Source organism: Leguminivora glycinivorella, chromosome 11 (assembly GCF_023078275.1).
Source record: "Leguminivora glycinivorella isolate SPB_JAAS2020 chromosome 11, LegGlyc_1.1, whole genome shotgun sequence".
Taxonomy (NCBI): domain Eukaryota; kingdom Metazoa; phylum Arthropoda; class Insecta; order Lepidoptera; family Tortricidae; genus Leguminivora; species Leguminivora glycinivorella.
Genome location: NC_062981.1, coordinates 5,592,596 through 5,611,053, shown reverse-complemented (window position 1 = coordinate 5,611,053; position 18,458 = coordinate 5,592,596). Strand labels below are relative to the sequence as shown.

General features: G+C 39.0%; 1 protein-coding gene across 1 annotated transcript; it reads right to left on the bottom strand.

Moving 5' to 3' along the window:
- Positions 1–1,856, bottom strand: LOC125231486 (inhibitor of growth protein 5). The gene has a single exon (XM_048136974.1). The coding sequence runs from the start codon at positions 1,575–1,577 to the stop codon at positions 753–755; it is 825 nt and encodes a 274-aa protein (XP_047992931.1). The 5' UTR covers positions 1,578–1,856; the 3' UTR covers positions 1–752.
- Between the last annotated feature and the right edge of the window lie 16,602 nt (positions 1,857–18,458).

Sequence of the window (18,458 nt, the reverse complement as noted above, 5' to 3'; positions counted from 1 at the left end):
ACTTTCGGCAGTATTATGTTCAGTATACATTATTGATACATATTATTACAGGAAACTACCAAAAGTTGCGAAAATAGCGTTAAAAATCGCAAATTTTCGGTATTTTAGCGGCTATTTCGGCAAATGTACTAAAACTAGGCGAACTTTGGCGATTTTTGATGCTATTTTCGCAACTTTTGGTAGTTTCTTATATTGATATGTATCAATAACATATACTTAACATAATACAGCCGAAATTTTTTTTAAATCTGAAAGTTGAATTTTCAGGTTTGTATGAGAATTTCAAAATTTCAAACCTAATCCCCCGCATTAAAGCTGATATTTTGCACAAAGGCTTCATAGACTAAGGGTCATTGATTGATAACTATTAGGTTTGCTAATTCCAAAAAGTGTTTTTTTGATCCACCCTAATAAATACCCTACAAGAATCATCAATTCATGTTAGAATCTGCAAATACTAGATAATAAAGGCATTTTGTATATATTAAATTATTATTAGCTCATTTTCAAATAAGAATAAAACACTGCAACAATTTATATGCAGTCAAAATAGGCTTTAAAAATTTTAAAATATATAACTAAATACAGTTACCACAATACTACTAGATTTAATATCTTTTATATTACTATAAAATTATTTACTGTCTAATTTTTCACGCATAGTTTTTGGTAATATGAGACTGAAGTTACTTCACTTCCTTCTTTACCGGTACAGTCTTGTCAGTGGGTTTGACAGGAGGTTTCACCGTGGATCATTTCTTCTTGCGATCCTGAGTACACTTAGGACAATACCATTTGCCTTTGGGCTTGATCTTAAGATCTACACAGGCAAAGTGGAACCACTCAATGGGACAGTCAGGGTTGTCACAACCTATCATTTCTCCATACGAAACTTGGTGACAGAGGCAGTAAGTGGGCTCGTTAGGATCGACAGGCATATCGAGGACGTCACTGGGATGTGCCATGCCAGCAACTGAGTCCAAATCTGCATTTTCTTCTTGTTCCTTGACAGCACTGGCTGTTGTAGTGGCACCTTTGCGTTGTGCCTTCTTTTTGGCTGCGGATCTGCCTGAAGCGACGGCATCGTCCTCGCTGGAAGCTCCTACGCGCTTCTTTTTGCCAGTGGTAGCAGCTGCCTTCTCACTACCCTTGTGCTTCTTCCTTCCTTTCTTAACAGTGGTGGTATTCGGCTCCTGGTCCGCGGCAGCTTGCTGCGCAGCTCGGGCACTCATCACTTTCTCTTGAATTTCTGATTCGAAGCGAGCAAGGTCAGAGTCAAGGCGCCGTATGTGTTTGTCGACCAACTCGTAAGTCTGTATTGCGAGCTGCACTTTATCATCGCCGTATTCCTTGGCCTTGTTAAACAAGCCCTGTATGGTATTAACCTTGTCTTTCTTCACTTCCTCGTCCATTTTCGGAATATTAGGCAATAGTTCGTCAGCCATAAGATCAATTGTCCTCATTAACCCGTGCGCCCTATCATCGAGGTCTCGCATTAACTTGAAATTTCTCTGCAATTCTATCGGCAGATGTTGAAGACTGTCCAGATAGTGCTCCAAATAAAGTGCTGAAGTCATTTTGCAAAATTTCGTAACGACTCCTGAGTAACGATAGTTTTCGATTCCAGATTTTGAAAAGCTTTACTAGTAGCTCGCGGAAATTAGCACTATGTACTTATTTATTATATGTCAGTTCTTTTGTAACAAGTATTTCTCACATATAACTGAACTGAAACTTGTCCAAAACACTGCACTGAAAATTATCGGCATTTGTAGCAAGTAGCAAAATTACAAACTTTTCAGTATGAAAGGAATGGAATGCAACAAAATGTCATGACTAGTCTATGGTAGCTTCACTTTCGCTTGTTTTCATACTGGCAACATGGGGTCTCATCCGGAACATCGTATAATTAATGTCAAATCAAAATCATAGATGGCGCTACGTGCCACGATTAGCCATTATGACCTATTTATTCAATAAATTTAAAGGTCTCAAAGGTATTATTTTAGTCTCATGCATTAAGAATATCATTAATTTAATACACAAATCCACACAAACACGAATTCAATGCAATATTTTTCAAAATTCGAATCTAAAATTTATTACACGACTGAATACAACATCAGCAAACTCGCATTGAACGTTATTGAGTCGTCTAAGTATTATTACCTCTCGTCACTAGATGGAGTGACTGTGCATAACGTACGTGATACAATTAGAATAGCCACTTGAGTGCGGGCTAGTCATACGCTCAAAAAACCAGTGTAAGGGCGCTCTCCGGAACCATGATCTTCTTACGCGTCTGGACGGCACATTTTAGACTGGTTACGTAGCCGTATTCAACTCGTGTGCACTCCGTAACCACATGGTTTCGTTAATGAAACTTATGAATGAATGGCGTTGTTGGTAAAACGAAAAGCAATATGTGAAGCCTGGCGTCCACTAAGCGATTCGTCACTATAGCTTGACCACAACCGCTGTGCCGCTCCTTAGGTATGCGAGCGGCGAGACGGGGGGGCAGAGCAGCCACTGCGCTCTGTCATTCCGCCGTCGTCGCTCGTGGCGGCGTGTAGTGTTATCTGTTGCGGGCTGTCTATGTCAGACGCACATGAGATAGAATATCCAAAGATGGGTCGTGCTTTATCTCGAGATGTTAAAGCTGTCATTTTCAAAGTGGCGGAATATTTTAGGAAAAGAAAAGCAGACAAAGATAGTTTCGAACATAAAAGTGACGCAAATATCGCCAAACTTGTGGCCGAAGCTACTGGGTACTGCCAAAGAACCGTAATAAATGTAATATCTGTAGGAAATTCATCAATTGAAAATGAGGGCCAACCGAAATTTAATTCGCCCAAAAAACCGAAAGTTATAAAGAAAAAATATGTAATTGATGATTTTGACTTGGGAGTGATCAGGAGAAAGATTCATCAGTTTTATGAGATCGAAAAAACAGTGCCAAGTATTCGTAAGTTACTGTCAAGTTTGAGACAAGATGGTGTTTTGAATTGTGGACGAGAATATTTGAGAAAACTTTTACACACAATGGGTTACCGGTTCAAAAAATGTAGATCGAAAAGACATCTTCTTATAGAGCAGCCTAATATTACAGAGTGGCGGAGGAAATATTTGACAGAAATAAAAAAATATAGAAGTGAAAACCGCAACATATATTTCCTAGATGAGACATATATTAACGCCAGTCACAATGTTAGCAAATGTTGGCAATCATCGTCGGAACTTGGAATTCACACTGACATCGGGAAAGGACGACGCTTGGTAATCGTTCACGCTGGAAGTCGAAATGGCTTGGTCGAAGGTGCATTGACTATATTTAAATCCGATGCTAAGACTGGCGACTACCATGGAGACATGAACGGGCCTACTTTTTATAAGTGGGTGGATGAAAAGTTGAAAGATAAACTGCTGCCGAATTCTGTCATTGTGATGGACAACGCGTCTTACCACAGCGTTCAAGTTGATAAGAAACCGACCATGACAAACCTCAAAAGTGAAATGCAGAACTGGCTGCGGCGTCACAATGTTGAATTTCCGGAAAAAATTAAAAAAGATCAACTGCAAATTCTTATAAATGCCACTCAAAAAGAGCCTGTTTACAGAATCGATGACCTCTTAAAAGCTCATGGGCACACAGTCCTGCGTTTACCTCCATACCATCCAGATCTGAACCCCATCGAATTGGTATGGGCTGATGTTAAAAACAATATAGCGCAAAACCATATTCATTCTTCTCTAGATGAAAAGATAAACGCACTGAATTTATTATTTTCGGAGTTCACGGCAGAAAAATGGCAGAGGTGTGATGACCATGTCCAAAAAAATGAAAACGATTACTGGGATCGCGACAACCGTTTCGACAATATTATTGACCCCATAATAATAAATTTGCAGGATGACAATGATTCAAGTTCCGGTAGCGAAATGGAAGATGAAGATAAAAGTGAATCTATGTCAGAATAGTCACTGTATTCATTAACTAGAAGCTTATGTTTTTTTGTTTTTCGAACTGATTCTGTTTTAACTCTCGAAACTATTAATTTTTCCGATAATTACACATTAATTTGACTTATATTGGTTTTTTTATTTGTGCTTACCTAAAAATCGTATTGTACCATAATAAAAATTGGATATAATAAGTATGTACCTATACAGAGCCAAAATATTGTACTTCGGTATCTTCAGATCTATCCGACACGACGACAGACTCTTGTGTGTCCGTGATCTTTCCTGCCCGCACCCCGCCTCCCCGCGCATACCTAAGGAGCGGCACAGCGGTTGTGGTCAAGCTATAATGCACGCACTTTCATAACAAATTCAGAAGGCGAATTAACCCTTAAGAGGATACGATACCGAAGCACGAATTCAAATTTGAGATTTTTAGGTCTTTATCGCCGTCGCGCTGACGGGGGTGGAACCCACAGAGAGTGTAGAAGAGCGGGTTTCGCGTTGGTTGATGAAAAGTCCGGAGAAGAGTAGAGATTATTCTGTTTATTTAAAATATTAAAATGTTATATGAATGTTATGTTATGTTATCGAATGCACCCGGCCACGACGGTTCTCAAAAGTGCACTAATTTTAGGTAAATGAAAATTGGCTAACGTAGAGTAAATTGCTGACTGGGCACACGTGCCGCACGAGGCCCGGAACGTGTTGAAGGTGCATTGCACCGAACATCTTGCGGGGGGCAAACGATGAGATGAGATGAGTAAGAGAATGATACAAGGTGATTAAACAATCAGCTTAATACTATTCACTAAACGATGTTTTTCTTAAAATTGGGGAGCTTCCCCGGTCTATGTGTGTTGATTCACTCATCTCGTGTTTAGGACTTGTAATCACTTTCACTCGCGCACTGATTATTTCTCCTTCACTCACACTTTTTGCTCGATATTGCGCACTAACACTACACTTGTTATCGTTACGGATGTCACCGGTGCTGGTGTGACGTGTGTTGTACGGCGTGGAGGCTGCGCTCGCGCTCGCTCGGGGCGGCGGCGGCGGCGGCGGCAGGTTCACCCGGCGTCTCATGGAGATGTTGCTTGCTGCTGTTGGTTCCTCTGAGTCGGTTGTGAATTCTGGAGTTCTTTGAGGTCTCCATTGGCAACGTTTTTTCCGGCAAACTAACGCAATTGCCATAATTGTTATTATGATCCAAAGGCAATAAATGGCAGTGTAGTGGTGTATATTATGCATGGAATAGTCGTTCTCGTCTGGGAGTTTACTTTCCTTTAGCGCTTTTATTTTTTCTTCTATATTTTTATCTTCTTCTCTTTCCTTGAAGTTTAAGCTGCTGTTTTCGAATTTTTCGATAGTGATGTTTATTATATGGTTTATTGGGTCGATTTCTGGTGTAGGTATACTATACTTTAAATTTGCGTTGCTTTGCATGTTCATGTGCGTATGAATTGCAAAGTTATCTGTTTTTACAATGCAATTCTCCTCGATGTAAATAATGTTAGAGCGTGTCAATGTTTGTGCTGTAACTCGATCCGTACATATTGTTCGAAACTGACACCGGTCGCAACAGAAATATAAATAATGATTTGCTTTTGATAGACTAGTCCACTTGTTCTGGCACGCGGCTATGCTTGTTTTGCATTGTAAATTCTTATTTTCGTCCTTTATGCATAAATCTTGATCCATGTTCATTTTATATATAGGTACCTTAAGGGGGCACATGTACGCAAACGGATCTCGTATGATACAAAGTTCGAGATCTTTTTCTTGTAGTGGAATGTATGCATCTTTCTGAAGGTTCATCGCTACGTATTTTTCTATGGGGATAACAGATATCATATTTCCGTCTGAACTATGCGGGACCGGAATAATGTTGTAAATATCATAACGGTCACGTGTTGTTAATGGGATGCGAATCTCAAATATCATGTATTGGTCAGTCATTCTTGCTTTCACTTTTAATACTTTGTAAATGTTTTGGAGGTTTGTTTGTGTGTTGTCAGTTGGTAGGGTAAGGTCGCTCGTAAGTTGACCAGATATAATGTTTAATTCTTTTTGTAGTTGTTCGGGGCTGATAATATGTATATTCATTTTATCGCTATAAATGTTAGTTAACGTGTCTAATAACATATCTTGGATTGTCCTAAGGTGGTTTAACAAGTTATTTGCTGCCATGGCGATCAATGTAAATTGAGATATGCTTTCTGCATCTGTAATTTCTTTCTCCATTGCAGTGTTGCTCTTTTCTAAAGCGATTAGATGCTGGTGTATTAATTTGTGTTGCTTTTGTATGGTATCTCTTGTCCTCTGGAGCATGTTATATTCGGCTTCAATGATTGATGTTTGATTTTTCCACATTGTGACGATGTGTTTTTCGTTCGCCTTAATACTATTTATGTCATTTTGATATTGTTGAGCAAATTTATCATCTAAGACTCCGAATAAAGTATTTGCTAGATTTCCGACACCGTTGAAAAATCCGCGTTTCTTTCTTGTTTGCTGTTTTAGTTGATGTCTTGATAATACTTTATTGTAATGTTGCAGTTCGTCGTGTGAATGACGTAATTGTAGAAGGATGACGTCACAGTGTGAAAGGCTTTTTACTTGTTTACAAATAGTTTCTAATTGTTCGTTGTATTTTCTGTATGCTGATACCCCTTCCCAGAAAGGGCTCATGTCGTAGTACGCGACTAATTTCCATTCGTCCCTAACTAGCTGCATTGTTCCTAGCCTATCGAAGTATAGGCCTTGCCCTTCGTTGACAGGTGTCATTTTGACGCAATTTCCAGTTGTCAAAAATGTTATGAAATAAAATAGCATCATCAATATTGTTGTCATACATCCCCGTTTAGCTGGTTTTTTAGTTTTGTTTTGTGTCAGTTGTTTGGAGGGTTCATTTTCTGATTTTGTCTTTTCCAAAGGCAAGAGAGAAAGTTTAACTACGGGTCTTTTCAGTATTCCTTTTTCTGTTTTAAGTGTTACTACTCGTACATAACCATCTTGACTTGCGTGTACGTCTATTACCCTTCCGAGCGCCCATTTTCCTGCTGGTAAATTATCTTCGTGTATGACCACTATGTCTCCTATTTCTATGTTTTTCTGAGGATTGCACCATTTCTGTCTTGCTGTAAGTAGGCTTAAATACTCAGATTTCCACCTTTTCCAAATGTCATTGAATATTTTTTGTGTCAAACTCCATTTTGTGCGTGCGTCCTCATATGTTTCCATTATTGTTACACCTGCTCTTCCTTGTAAGAAGTGGGCTGGGGTTAGTGTGTTTAAATCATCAATGTTTTCGGTGAGGGGACACAGTGGGCGGGAATTCAGGCAAGCTTCTAATTGGGCTAAAACTGTTGAGTACTGTTCGAAGGTAAGCTTTTGCTCACCCACTACACGTTTTAAATGGTGTTTCAAACTCCTCACTGCTCGTTCCCAGAGGCCACCAGCACTTGGCCAGGATGGGGCATTGAAATGCCACTCAATTTCCATCTCGGCAATGTCTGTTAAGAAGTTATCGTCGAACGTGTTTTGTATTTCCTTCCACTGTTGCTTTAATATGTTATTCGCGCCTATAAAATTGGTTCCTTGGTCTGAGTATAGGTGCTTTGGGGCTCCTTTCCTGGCGGCCATCCTTCTTAGAGCTGCCAGGAATGCTGAGCTTGTTAGTTCTGTTACGAGCTCTAAATGTACTGCTTTTGTGACCATGCAGATAAAAACTGCAATGTAACCTTTCAGTGTTCGACTTCCTCGCGTGTTACTAGCTTTTATGTCAACAAACCCTGTGTAATCCACTCCAGTGTGAAAAAATGGTTTTGCTTCGTTGACACGGGCGGCGGGTAGATCACCCATGAGTTGATACTGTTTTTGCCCATCGATCTTTTGGCATTTGACGCATTCTCTAACTTGTTGTTTTACTCTATTGTTTCCGCCCATCACCCAGTACTCTTCTCTCAACTTGCTTGATGTAATCTTGGCGCCTCCGTGAAGTGTTATGATATGGGCATGTTCTATTAGTAATGTAGCAAGACGTGATTCCTTTGGAATGATTTTTGGGTGTCTCATTTCGTAAGGTAAATGCGCTTCTTCGAGACGTCCTCCTACTCTAAGTATATGTTCGTTGTCCAGGAATGGATATAATGAGAAAAGTTTACTCCTTGTTTCTACTTTGTTATTCCTGCGTAAATGTTCGATATCTTCTTCTAATTCTTTGTTTTGCACGCTTTTAATTATAGCTCGTTTAGCTTTTCGCAACTCCTGTAATGTTAGATAGCTGGGTAAGCGGTTTCGCTTCAAAGTGAATGCTCTCAATATGTAGGCTACGATTCTTGTTACTTTTGTAATTGAACTATATTTGTTTAATAAATCATGAATAATATCTTGCTTGTTATTGTTTTGGCCCACATTTGATACATAGGATTTTTTCTCCTCTTCTGTTGTATGATATGTTGGTTTTTGACAACTTTCGTGTTCTGGCTGGAAATCAGATAACCATGTTGGTCCTGACCACCATAAAGAGTTGTCTTTTAACTGAGATGCTGTTTGTCCTCTGCTGGCAGCATCCGCGGGGTTTTCTGACGATTTCACATAACGCCATTGTTCTTCTGTCATCACCTGTTTTATTTGTTCTACGCGATTGACGACGAATGGTTTCCAGCGGCTTGGCTGTCCTTGTAACCATCCGAGGACGATCTTTGAATCGCACCAACCAAACGTTTCCACAGTATGCTGTTGTAGAGATATTTTTATTTTTGCCATTAGTTTTGATAGAAGATGCGCTCCACATAATTCAAGTTTCGGCAGTGTTAATTGTTTCTTCTGTGGGACGACCTTTGTTTTTGCTGCGACCAGAATTGGTTTTGTTTGATGTTCAGTTCGTGCATATACTACACACCCATATGCTTCTAGCGATGCGTCACAGTACCCATGTAGTTGGATTACGTCATTCTGTTTACATAGCAACCATCTGGGTATTTTGCAATCGTTAATTAAGTGAATTTCTTCCTTTATTTTGGACCATTCTAAGTGTATGTCATCTGGGATGGGCTGATCCCATTGAACTGTTTGTTTCCATACTTTTTGGAATAAAATTTTGAGTTTTATGCTGAGCGGGGCAAGCCAGCCAAGTGGGTCAAAGAGTTTGGAGATGTCCGATAGAAGGGTTCTTTTTGTTGGTTTGTTTTTCTGCTTTTCAATTTTACATTGAAAAGCAAATACGTCTTCAGTTGGATTCCAACTTAAACCTAGTGTTTTAGATATGTCATCTTGTTTAAAGTTAATTGTTAGGTTTTGATTGTCTTGCTTGTTCTGTATATGTTCTAACACTTCTTCTCTGTTTGAGGACCATTTTCGTAAGTTAAATCCCGCTGTTCTTAACAAGTCGATAATGTCGTTTATCAGTTTTATTGCTTGCTCTATGGAATGTGAACCGTGTATAAGATCATCCATGTAGAACGATTCCTCTAAAACTTTGGACGCTTCTGGGTAGTTTTCCTGTTCGTCACGTGCTAGCCTTTTTAGTGTCATCATGGCTAAAAAGCTTGCACTTTTTGTTCCGTATGTAACTGTTGTAAGCTGAAATGATTGTAGTATCCCGTGCTCGTCTCTCCAGATGATTTTCTGAAGGTGTTGGTCATCTTCATGCACTAAGATTTGACGGAACATTTTTTCTAGGTCAGCGCAGAACACAAACTCGTACTGTCTCCATTTTAATAGCAATGTTTGTATGTCTTTTTGTAAATTTGGGCCCCTGTACATTAATTCGTTCAATGAGTATCCTGTTGATGTTTTGCTAGACCCATTGTACACCACTCTATACTTTGAAGTTAAGGATTCTGCACGTTCCACAATGTGATGAGGCAAATAGCATTCCACTTTGTTGTTGTTTAAGGAAGGTTTCATATGTCCTAAGTCACTATACTCTTTCATGAAAGCTTTGTATGCTTCAGCTAATTTGTTCTGTTTTTGGAGCTTGTTTTCCATGTGTTTAAATTGGGCTATTGCTTTTGCCTTGGACTCTCCTAATTTTTCTTGAAAGTTAGGTTTCATAGGAATGCGTACTTCGTATCTTCCGTCTACTGTTCTCTTCGTGTGTTCTTCAAAGTGCTTTACGCATTCCAAGTCTTCTTGTGATAAGTTTCCCTCTTCTGTTATGTCTTCCACTTCCCAAAACTGTTGTATCTCTTCTAAGTTGTTTATAATTATATTACAACGGTAGGTTTCCAGTTCTTCTTCGTCATTTCCGCTTAAAAGCCACCCAAGTTGACTCTCCTGCGCCAGAGGTTGGTACTCATCTTCACCCTTTATTTTACCATCTAGAATAATCTGCGCATTAATCACTGATCCTAGAAGCAGATCTACAGGGCGACTAACGTTGAAGTCTGGATCGGCCAAGTTAAGATTCTGTATCATGGACCATGAAGGTCTCGAAAATGTTTCGCTTGGCAGACATTTCACAACTTTGTTCATGATAAAAACTTTTGCGTTAAATGTAAAGTCATTGTAAATCGACATACATTGTATTTTAAGTTTGCCCTTACAGTCGTTCTCTTTCTCTCCCAATCCATATATAACTCCAGAACACTTATCTCGTTTTAAATTAAGTATCTGAGCGGCCCGTTCTGTTATAAGTGAAATTTGGCTTCCGGGGTCTACCAGGGCCCGAAATGTGTGATAGGTGCCATCTGCCGCTTGCACTTTCAATATGGCGGTAGCTAATAAAGTTTCACAGAATGTAGTCTGTGAAATGTTTGTTGAATAACCCATCTGCTTATTAGAAGTAATTGCATTTGTTGCATAAGTTGAGGTCGATGGCTGAACTGCTGATGTTGTATTTCTAGCACATGCCTCGTGCAATAATGTGTTATGTTGACCTGAACATTTCTGACATGTTTTATTTGAGTTGCAAGCATTTCCATTATGACTAAATAAGCAATTTATGCATAATGCCAGTTTATTGACCGTTTGGAATCTTTTTTCCATAGGCATCTGCAAAAAATGTCGACAGCTGTAGATGCCATGTTGTAGTTTGCATAATGGACATTTGATACCTGAAACGTGCATAGCTTTCGCAATAGTTACATTTCCACTGTTATTTTTGTTAACTCCACTGTTACTGTTGTAATAAGGTCGATTATTGTATGATTGAATAGGTTTCTTAATGTTGTTAAATGTCGACTGTTGAGTGTTTCCTTTGTTGTTTAGAGACTCCTGTTTTCGGCGAGATGCTTCTAGACTCGTGAATCTTCCTTCTAAGAAATCAAAGAACTCCTGTAGTACTGGTAACTCCCTCGAGTTTTTTAATGATTCTATGTAGTCTTTGTGTGTCTCAGCGTCTAGCTTTTGAGTTAAAATGTAAACTACTAATGGGTCCCACGTAGCAATATCTACTCCTAGATTTTTAACGGCATGCAAGCATTCCATTGCTGTGTCATGCAGTTTCTTTATTTGGGCTAAAGACGGTTGTTGCATGTTGGGTAGCCCAAATAATATGTTCATGTGGGAATTGAATATCAATTTAGTATTATTGTATCGATTATTGAGAATCTCCCAACAAACTACGTAATTTTCCGAACTTATCTGAAGATGCTGAATTAGACGCTCTGCTTCTCCCTTAACTTTTGACTTCAAAAATTGCATTTTTTGAGCGTTTGATAAGGCCGAATTGTTATGAATTGCTTCACTGAATAAATCTTTGAAAGAGACCCAAGAATTGTAATTTCCGTAGAAGGTAGGGATGTCCAAAACTGGTGTTGATTTTACCTTATGTTTTACAGACCACACCTTTTTGTTAATATTTTTCTTCATCATGTTATAAGTATTTTCATGCATGTTAAACACACTTTCATACGCCGAATCACCTAGGGAACCCTCGCTTTCCATTTCCCAGTGTAAATTGTCGATAGCCGACCAACGAGCCTCCAATGTTTTGAGAGTATCCTCTAGCTCCCATTTCTCTGTTAATAGGTCAATCTGAATGTTATTCACGGTCCGCGCGAAGGCTTTTATGTTAGCCTGTTGTTTACGCATCATCTCGTCCATCTTACTTTCGGTTCCCCTCTGCTGTTTCCCAAATATGTTTCCTCCTACCTCGGCGACGGATCCTGGCGCATCGCCTTTAGCAGCCGTCTCTGCTTGTTCTCTGTTAACGGTTGTTAATGTGCTTGTACTTGAAGCGTTCAGGTCGGTCTTAGATTCAATGTTCTTCTCGGATAATTCTTGATACCCTGCTGTTAGCTTGGCGTGGAAAGTGGTATATGATTCCTTAGTACTCTCATAAATCCTGTTAGTAAAATACGAACTAGAGTGACTCTCTACCATACCCAACTGTTCATGGTTAAACTGGAACTCACTCCATAATAAGTTTAAGGTGTCTAAACGTGTTTTAAAATATTCAAGCTTCGTTTTCCTGTCCGAACTGTCTTTTCTAAAGTTAGCGTAAGATGCCTCAATTAGACGTTGAATCTCCGCTTGACGCTGAACGTAGGCCATGTTGATTGATGATTATAAGTAAAATAAGGAAAGATCTTACTTGAATATCTCCTAGCGCTGCACAGAGAGGCCCTGTGTGCGTGCGCGTGGCGCACGCACACAACCGCGTCCGCCGCCGGCGCAAGTAGCTACTAGCTACTCGCGATCGAGCGCTCTCTATATTTCTCTAGTTTCGGACTTCTGATGCGACCGAGCGGCACCGCCCCCGACTGCGCGATGGCAATAAACACAAAAATCACAAATTTGAATTCGTGCTTGCCTACCTTATCGTGTTAGTTCTTCATTATTAATAAATCATTTTAATTGTTGAATGTTGATTAGAACTGTTATCTGGGACATTTTTATTTTTGTCAAAGTTGTACGTCCACCCGACTTTTTTTGAATTTGGAAATTTTTATGTGGTTTCCACTCAGAATCGTAAGCTCTTTCACTCCTAATAGGAAAAAAAGTCTCCCAAGTTTTTTCCCATTCCGTTACCATTTTTAGGGTTCCGTAGTCGACTAGGAACCTTTATAGTTTCGCCATGTCTGTCCAGTCTGTCTGTCCGTCCGTCCGTCCGTCCGTCCGCGGATAATCTCAGTAACCGTAAGCACTAGAAAGCTGAAATTTGGTACTAATATGTATATCAATCACGCCAACAAAGTGCAAAAAAAAAAATGGAAAAAAAATGTTTTATTAGGGTACCCCCCCTACATGTAAAGTAGGGGCTGATATTTTTTTTCATTCCAACCTCAACGTGTGATATATTGTTGGATAGGTATTTAAAAATGAATAAGGGTTTACTAAGATCGTTTTCTGATAATGTTAATATTTTCGGAAATAATCGCTCCTAAAGGAAAAAAAGTGCGTTCTCCCCCTCTAACTTTTGAACCATATGTTTAAAAATTATGAAAAAAATTACAAAAGTAGAACTTTATAAAGACTTTCTAGGAAAATTGTTTTGAACTTGATAGGTTCAGTAGTTTTTGAGAAAAATACGGAAAACTACGGAACCCTACACTGAGCGTGGCCCGACACGCTCTTGGCCGGTTTTTTTTTCATACGTTTTGTATGGCAGTAACGGAATGGAAGGTTTGAAAAATGTATGGATATCTTAAGACATTTTTTTTACTTCCTATCAGGCAGGATCGAAAGACCTTGAGATTCTGAGTATGAATCGCGTAAAAAACACCCATGTTACAAAAAAACAGGGGTGAACAACTTTTAAAAAAATGGCTCATCTGGCCGGCAGCCATAATTATGTGTTGAAATGAAATGAAAATGAAATATTTATTTTTCAAGTAGGCATATTACAATGAACATGTGAACGTCAAGTTTCAGTAAATAACTAATTTCGGTGTTTTTCTCAATTTCATGAGTAAAAATTACTCTAGACAATGAAATAAAACTATGGAAACGTTAATTAATCCGTTTCCATAATTTTATTTCATGAGTAACTATCGCGGTAACCGAAGACAATATTACTCTAGAAAATGTTTTGTCAAATACTAGCTACATTACCTTTTATTTTTTATATTAAGTACATGTATTTGTTTACTTAATAATATACATTTCCATATTTATACATTGAAATAGATAATATCATACACGAAAGGAAAAACGACACCGACGACGGTTTTTTTCCCACATTTCTAATTAACTACGCGCCTGCTTTCGAGTGCTTTAAATTTTAATAAACCAACTCATTCTTTGATTGGGGGCTCGGGCCTCTCAAGGTCAGTGCAAATGTGATGCGTAGAATAGGTACTAGTATAGGTAGGTAGGGGCGCGGGGCGCGGGGCCGCGACTAAATCTTGTTCATTCACATCCGCTTGCATGTGTCGCGGATAGAGCGATTACGTAAGCGGCGAGCACACATACTAACCGCGCGGAGGCCGTTTGCCACCCTGATGTATACCTCTATGTACCTAAATGAATTTATTAGTGTTAGTGTTATTAGTGTTATGTAGTTAGTGTCAAGTGATTGACTGCACATGTCAAAACAAAAAACATTAGGAATTGGTCACACACGTGTTCAGTAATTATCTTTGGTCACAGATCAAATAATACTAGTACAGATACCTAACCCCATACTAAAAATGGGCGCCGTCCTAAGTATTCTAGACCTGTGTACTAAATTTAATCCACACTCAAAGAGCTAGATGGCGCTAGTAGCCACGCGTGGCCAACAAAACTCTTATCAGTATCCTACGTCGAAATAGTCATCAAACTGCAACATCTTGCGACATCTGTTTTAGCTTTCACGCACTAAACATACAACGTCATGTGCACGTTTAAAGTCAGACATTACTAGATGGCGTTGTAGACATAGCCTACCAGTGGATTGTATGCCGCGCGGTTTGTATGTGTGCGTGCAGGTGGTGCGCAATGTACGTATGCGCTGGGTCCGCTCATCAGTGTGCGTAGTCGAATGCACACGTGCTCACGATAATATTTGTTTCGTTGTATCTATCTACCTCTAATTATAGCTGTTGCGTACTTGCGCGACAGAGCTAGAGTACATTTCTGTCGGCATATGGTGTCGACTGTCGACAATTGCCATTCGGCTACGCCGGCTGCTGAGTAAAATATAGCACGCACCTATTATTATTGGTATTATTTTTAACCGTCGCCTCATCTCTCAAGAAGGACGGTTATCAAGTCGTCTGTATGTTTTTTTTTTATTTTTTTTAATGTTTGTTCCTCGATATCTCCGTCGCTTCTGGACCGATTTTGAAAAAATTTTTTTGATTGAATGTATATGCATACAGATTGGTCCCATTTTTCTCAGAACCCAGTTCTGAAGATGGGATCCTGGAGAAATCGAGGGAACTCCTCGAATCTGAAAGGCATACATATGCTGATTTTTGTGTTTTTAAAGGAACAGCATGCATTTGGGTACGGAAAAGTGACATTTGGTGCAGTGGAACTGCTGATGATGGCCAGAACGGAACTCTTCAAATCTGAACGGCACGCTTATAGTGACTTTGGTATTTTTATAAGAACAGCATGCACTTTCGTCCAGAACAGTGACATTTGGTGCAGTGGAATTGCTGATGATGGTCAGAACCGAACTCCTCAAATCTGAACGGCACGCTTATAGTGACTTTGGTATTTTAATAAGAACAGCATGCACTTTCGTCCAGAACAGTGACATTTGGTGCAGTGGAACTGCTGATGATGGCCAGAACCTAAACTCCTCAAACCTGAACGGCACGCTTATAGTGACTTTGCCATTTTTAGGGTTCCGTAGTCAACTAGGAACCCTTATAGTTTCGCCATGTCTGTCTGTCCGTCCGTCCGTCCATCCGTCCGTCCGCAGATAATCTCAGTAACCGTTAGCACTAGAAAGCTGAAATTTGGTACCAATATGTATATCAATCACGCCAACAAAGTGCAAAAATGAAAAATGGAAAAAAAATGTTTTATTAGGGTAAACATGTAAAGTGGGGGCTGATATTTTTTTTATTCCAACCCCAACGTGTGATATATTGTTGGATAGGTATTTAAAAATGAATAAGGGTTCACTAAGATCGTTTTTTGATAATATTAATATTTTCGGAAATAATCGCTCCTAAAGGAAAAACAAGTGCGTCCCCCCCCCCTCTAACTTTTGAACCATATGTTTAAAAAATATGAAAAAATCACAAAAGTAGAACTTTATAAAGACTTTCTAGGAAAATTATTTTGATTTTGATAGGTTTAGTAGTTTTTGAGAAAAATACGGAAAACTACGGAACCCTACACTGAGCGTGGCCCGACACGCTCTTGGCCGATTTTTTCATTTCAACATTAAGTAAATAGCATTCGTTATAAGTAAATAGTATACGTTAATTCGTCGCTCAGTTTTGCCGTGAAGGACGGACAAATAAATAGACACACACACACTTTCCCGTTTATAATATTAGTATGGATTAAAATAAACATTAAGTTAATAAAAACAAAATGCAGTATTATTGTGTGCTACTTAAAACTTTCCTTGTTAGTATAAAACCCAAAGTTCTTAAAAAAAATAAGAAAGTAGAATCTTAGAGAAAGAAATAAGCAGGTAAACAAAATCAAATAATCCATACTGATTAAACTGGAAAGTGTGTGTGTGTCTGTTTGTTTGTCCGTCTTTCAAGAGAAGCCGCGGGCAAAAGCTAGTAGAACATAAAAGAAAAAAGTAAATAAAAATGCAAAAAGATTGCGTGAGCCGAGATTCGAACTCACGACACTCATGGCGCAAACGATTCCACCTAGAAGTCAAACCCGCTAGACCATTTGCACATTGTGAAAGACGGCGAATCTTGTGATTCTAATCACCAAAATGCTAGTGCCGAAGTTTCGTGCGATGGATACGCGATGACCTTGAGCCATCGCCGTCGCATCGCGTCGCGTCGCGTCGCGTCGCGTCGCCCGTCGCTCACGCAAGACGGAGCGTAATCAAATGAATTTAATGTCTCTAAGAAACTTAACTCTTACGGTTATCGAGTTATTAAAATAAAGATAATTACTGAACATGTGTGTGACCAATTCCTAATGTTTTTTGTTTTGACATGTGCAGTCAATCACTTGACACTAACTTGAATGTTATTCGTAAGGGTCTCTCACACTAATAAATTCATTTAGGTACATAGAGGTATACATCAGGGTGGCAAACGGCCTCCGCGCGGTTAGTATGTGTGCTCGCCGCTTACGTACGTCGTACTCGCTCTATCCGCGACACATGCAAGCGGATGTGAATGAACAAGAGCCCCGCGCCCCGCGCCCCTACCTAACTATACTAGTACCTATTCTACGCATCACATTTGCACTGACCTTGAGAGGCCCGAGCCCCCAATCAAAGAATGAGTTGGTTTATTAAAATTTAAAGCACTCGAAAGCAGGCGCGTAGTTAATTAGAAATGTGGGAAAAAAACCGTCGTCGGTGTCGTTTTTCCTTTCGTGTATGATATCTATTTCAATGTATAAATATGGAAATGTATATTATTAAGTAAACAAATACATGTACTTAATATAAAAAATAAAAGGTAATGTAGCTAGGTATTTGACAAAACATTTTCTAGAGTAATATTGTCTTCGGTTACCGCGATAGTTACTCATGAAATAAAATTATGGAAACGGATTAATTAACGTTTCCATAGTTTTATTTCATTGTCTAGAGTAATTTTTACTCATGAAATTGAGAAAAACACCGAAATTAGTTATTTACTGAAACTTGACGTTCACATGTTCATTGTAATATGCCTACTTGAAAAATAAATATTTCATTTTCATTTCATTTCAACACATAATTATGGCTGCCGGCCAGATGAGCCATTTTTTTTAAAGTTGTTCACCCCTGTTTTTTTGTAACATGGGTGTTTTTTACGTGATTCATACTCAGAATCTCAAGGTCTTTCGATCCTGCCTGATAGGAAGTAAAAAAAATGTCTTAAGATATCCATACATTTTTCAAACCTTCCATTCCGTTACTGCCATACAAAACGTAGGAAAAAAAACCGGCCAAGAGTGTGTCGGGCCACGCTCAGTGTAGGGTTCCGTAGTTTTCCGTATTTTTCTCAAAAACTACTGAACCTATCAAGTTCAAAACAATTTTTCTAGAAAGTCTTTATAAAGTTCTACTTTTGTAATTTTATTCATAATTTTTAAACATATGGTTCAAAAGTTAGAGGGGGGGGAACGCACTTTTTTTTCCTTTAGGAGCGATTATTTCCGAAAATATTAACATTATCAGAAAACGATCTTAGTAAACCCTTATTCATTTTTAAATACCTATCCAACAATATATCACACGTTGAGGTTGGAATGAAAAAAAAATATCAGCCCCTACTTTACATGTAGGGGGGGGTACCCTAATAAAACATTTTTTTCCATTTTTTATTTTTGCACTTTGTTGGCGTGATTGATATACATATTAGTACCAAATTTCAGCTTTCTAGTGCTTACGGTTACTGAGATTATCCGCGGACGGACGGACGGACGGACGGACGGACGGACGGACAGACAGACATGGCGAAACTATAAAGGTTCCT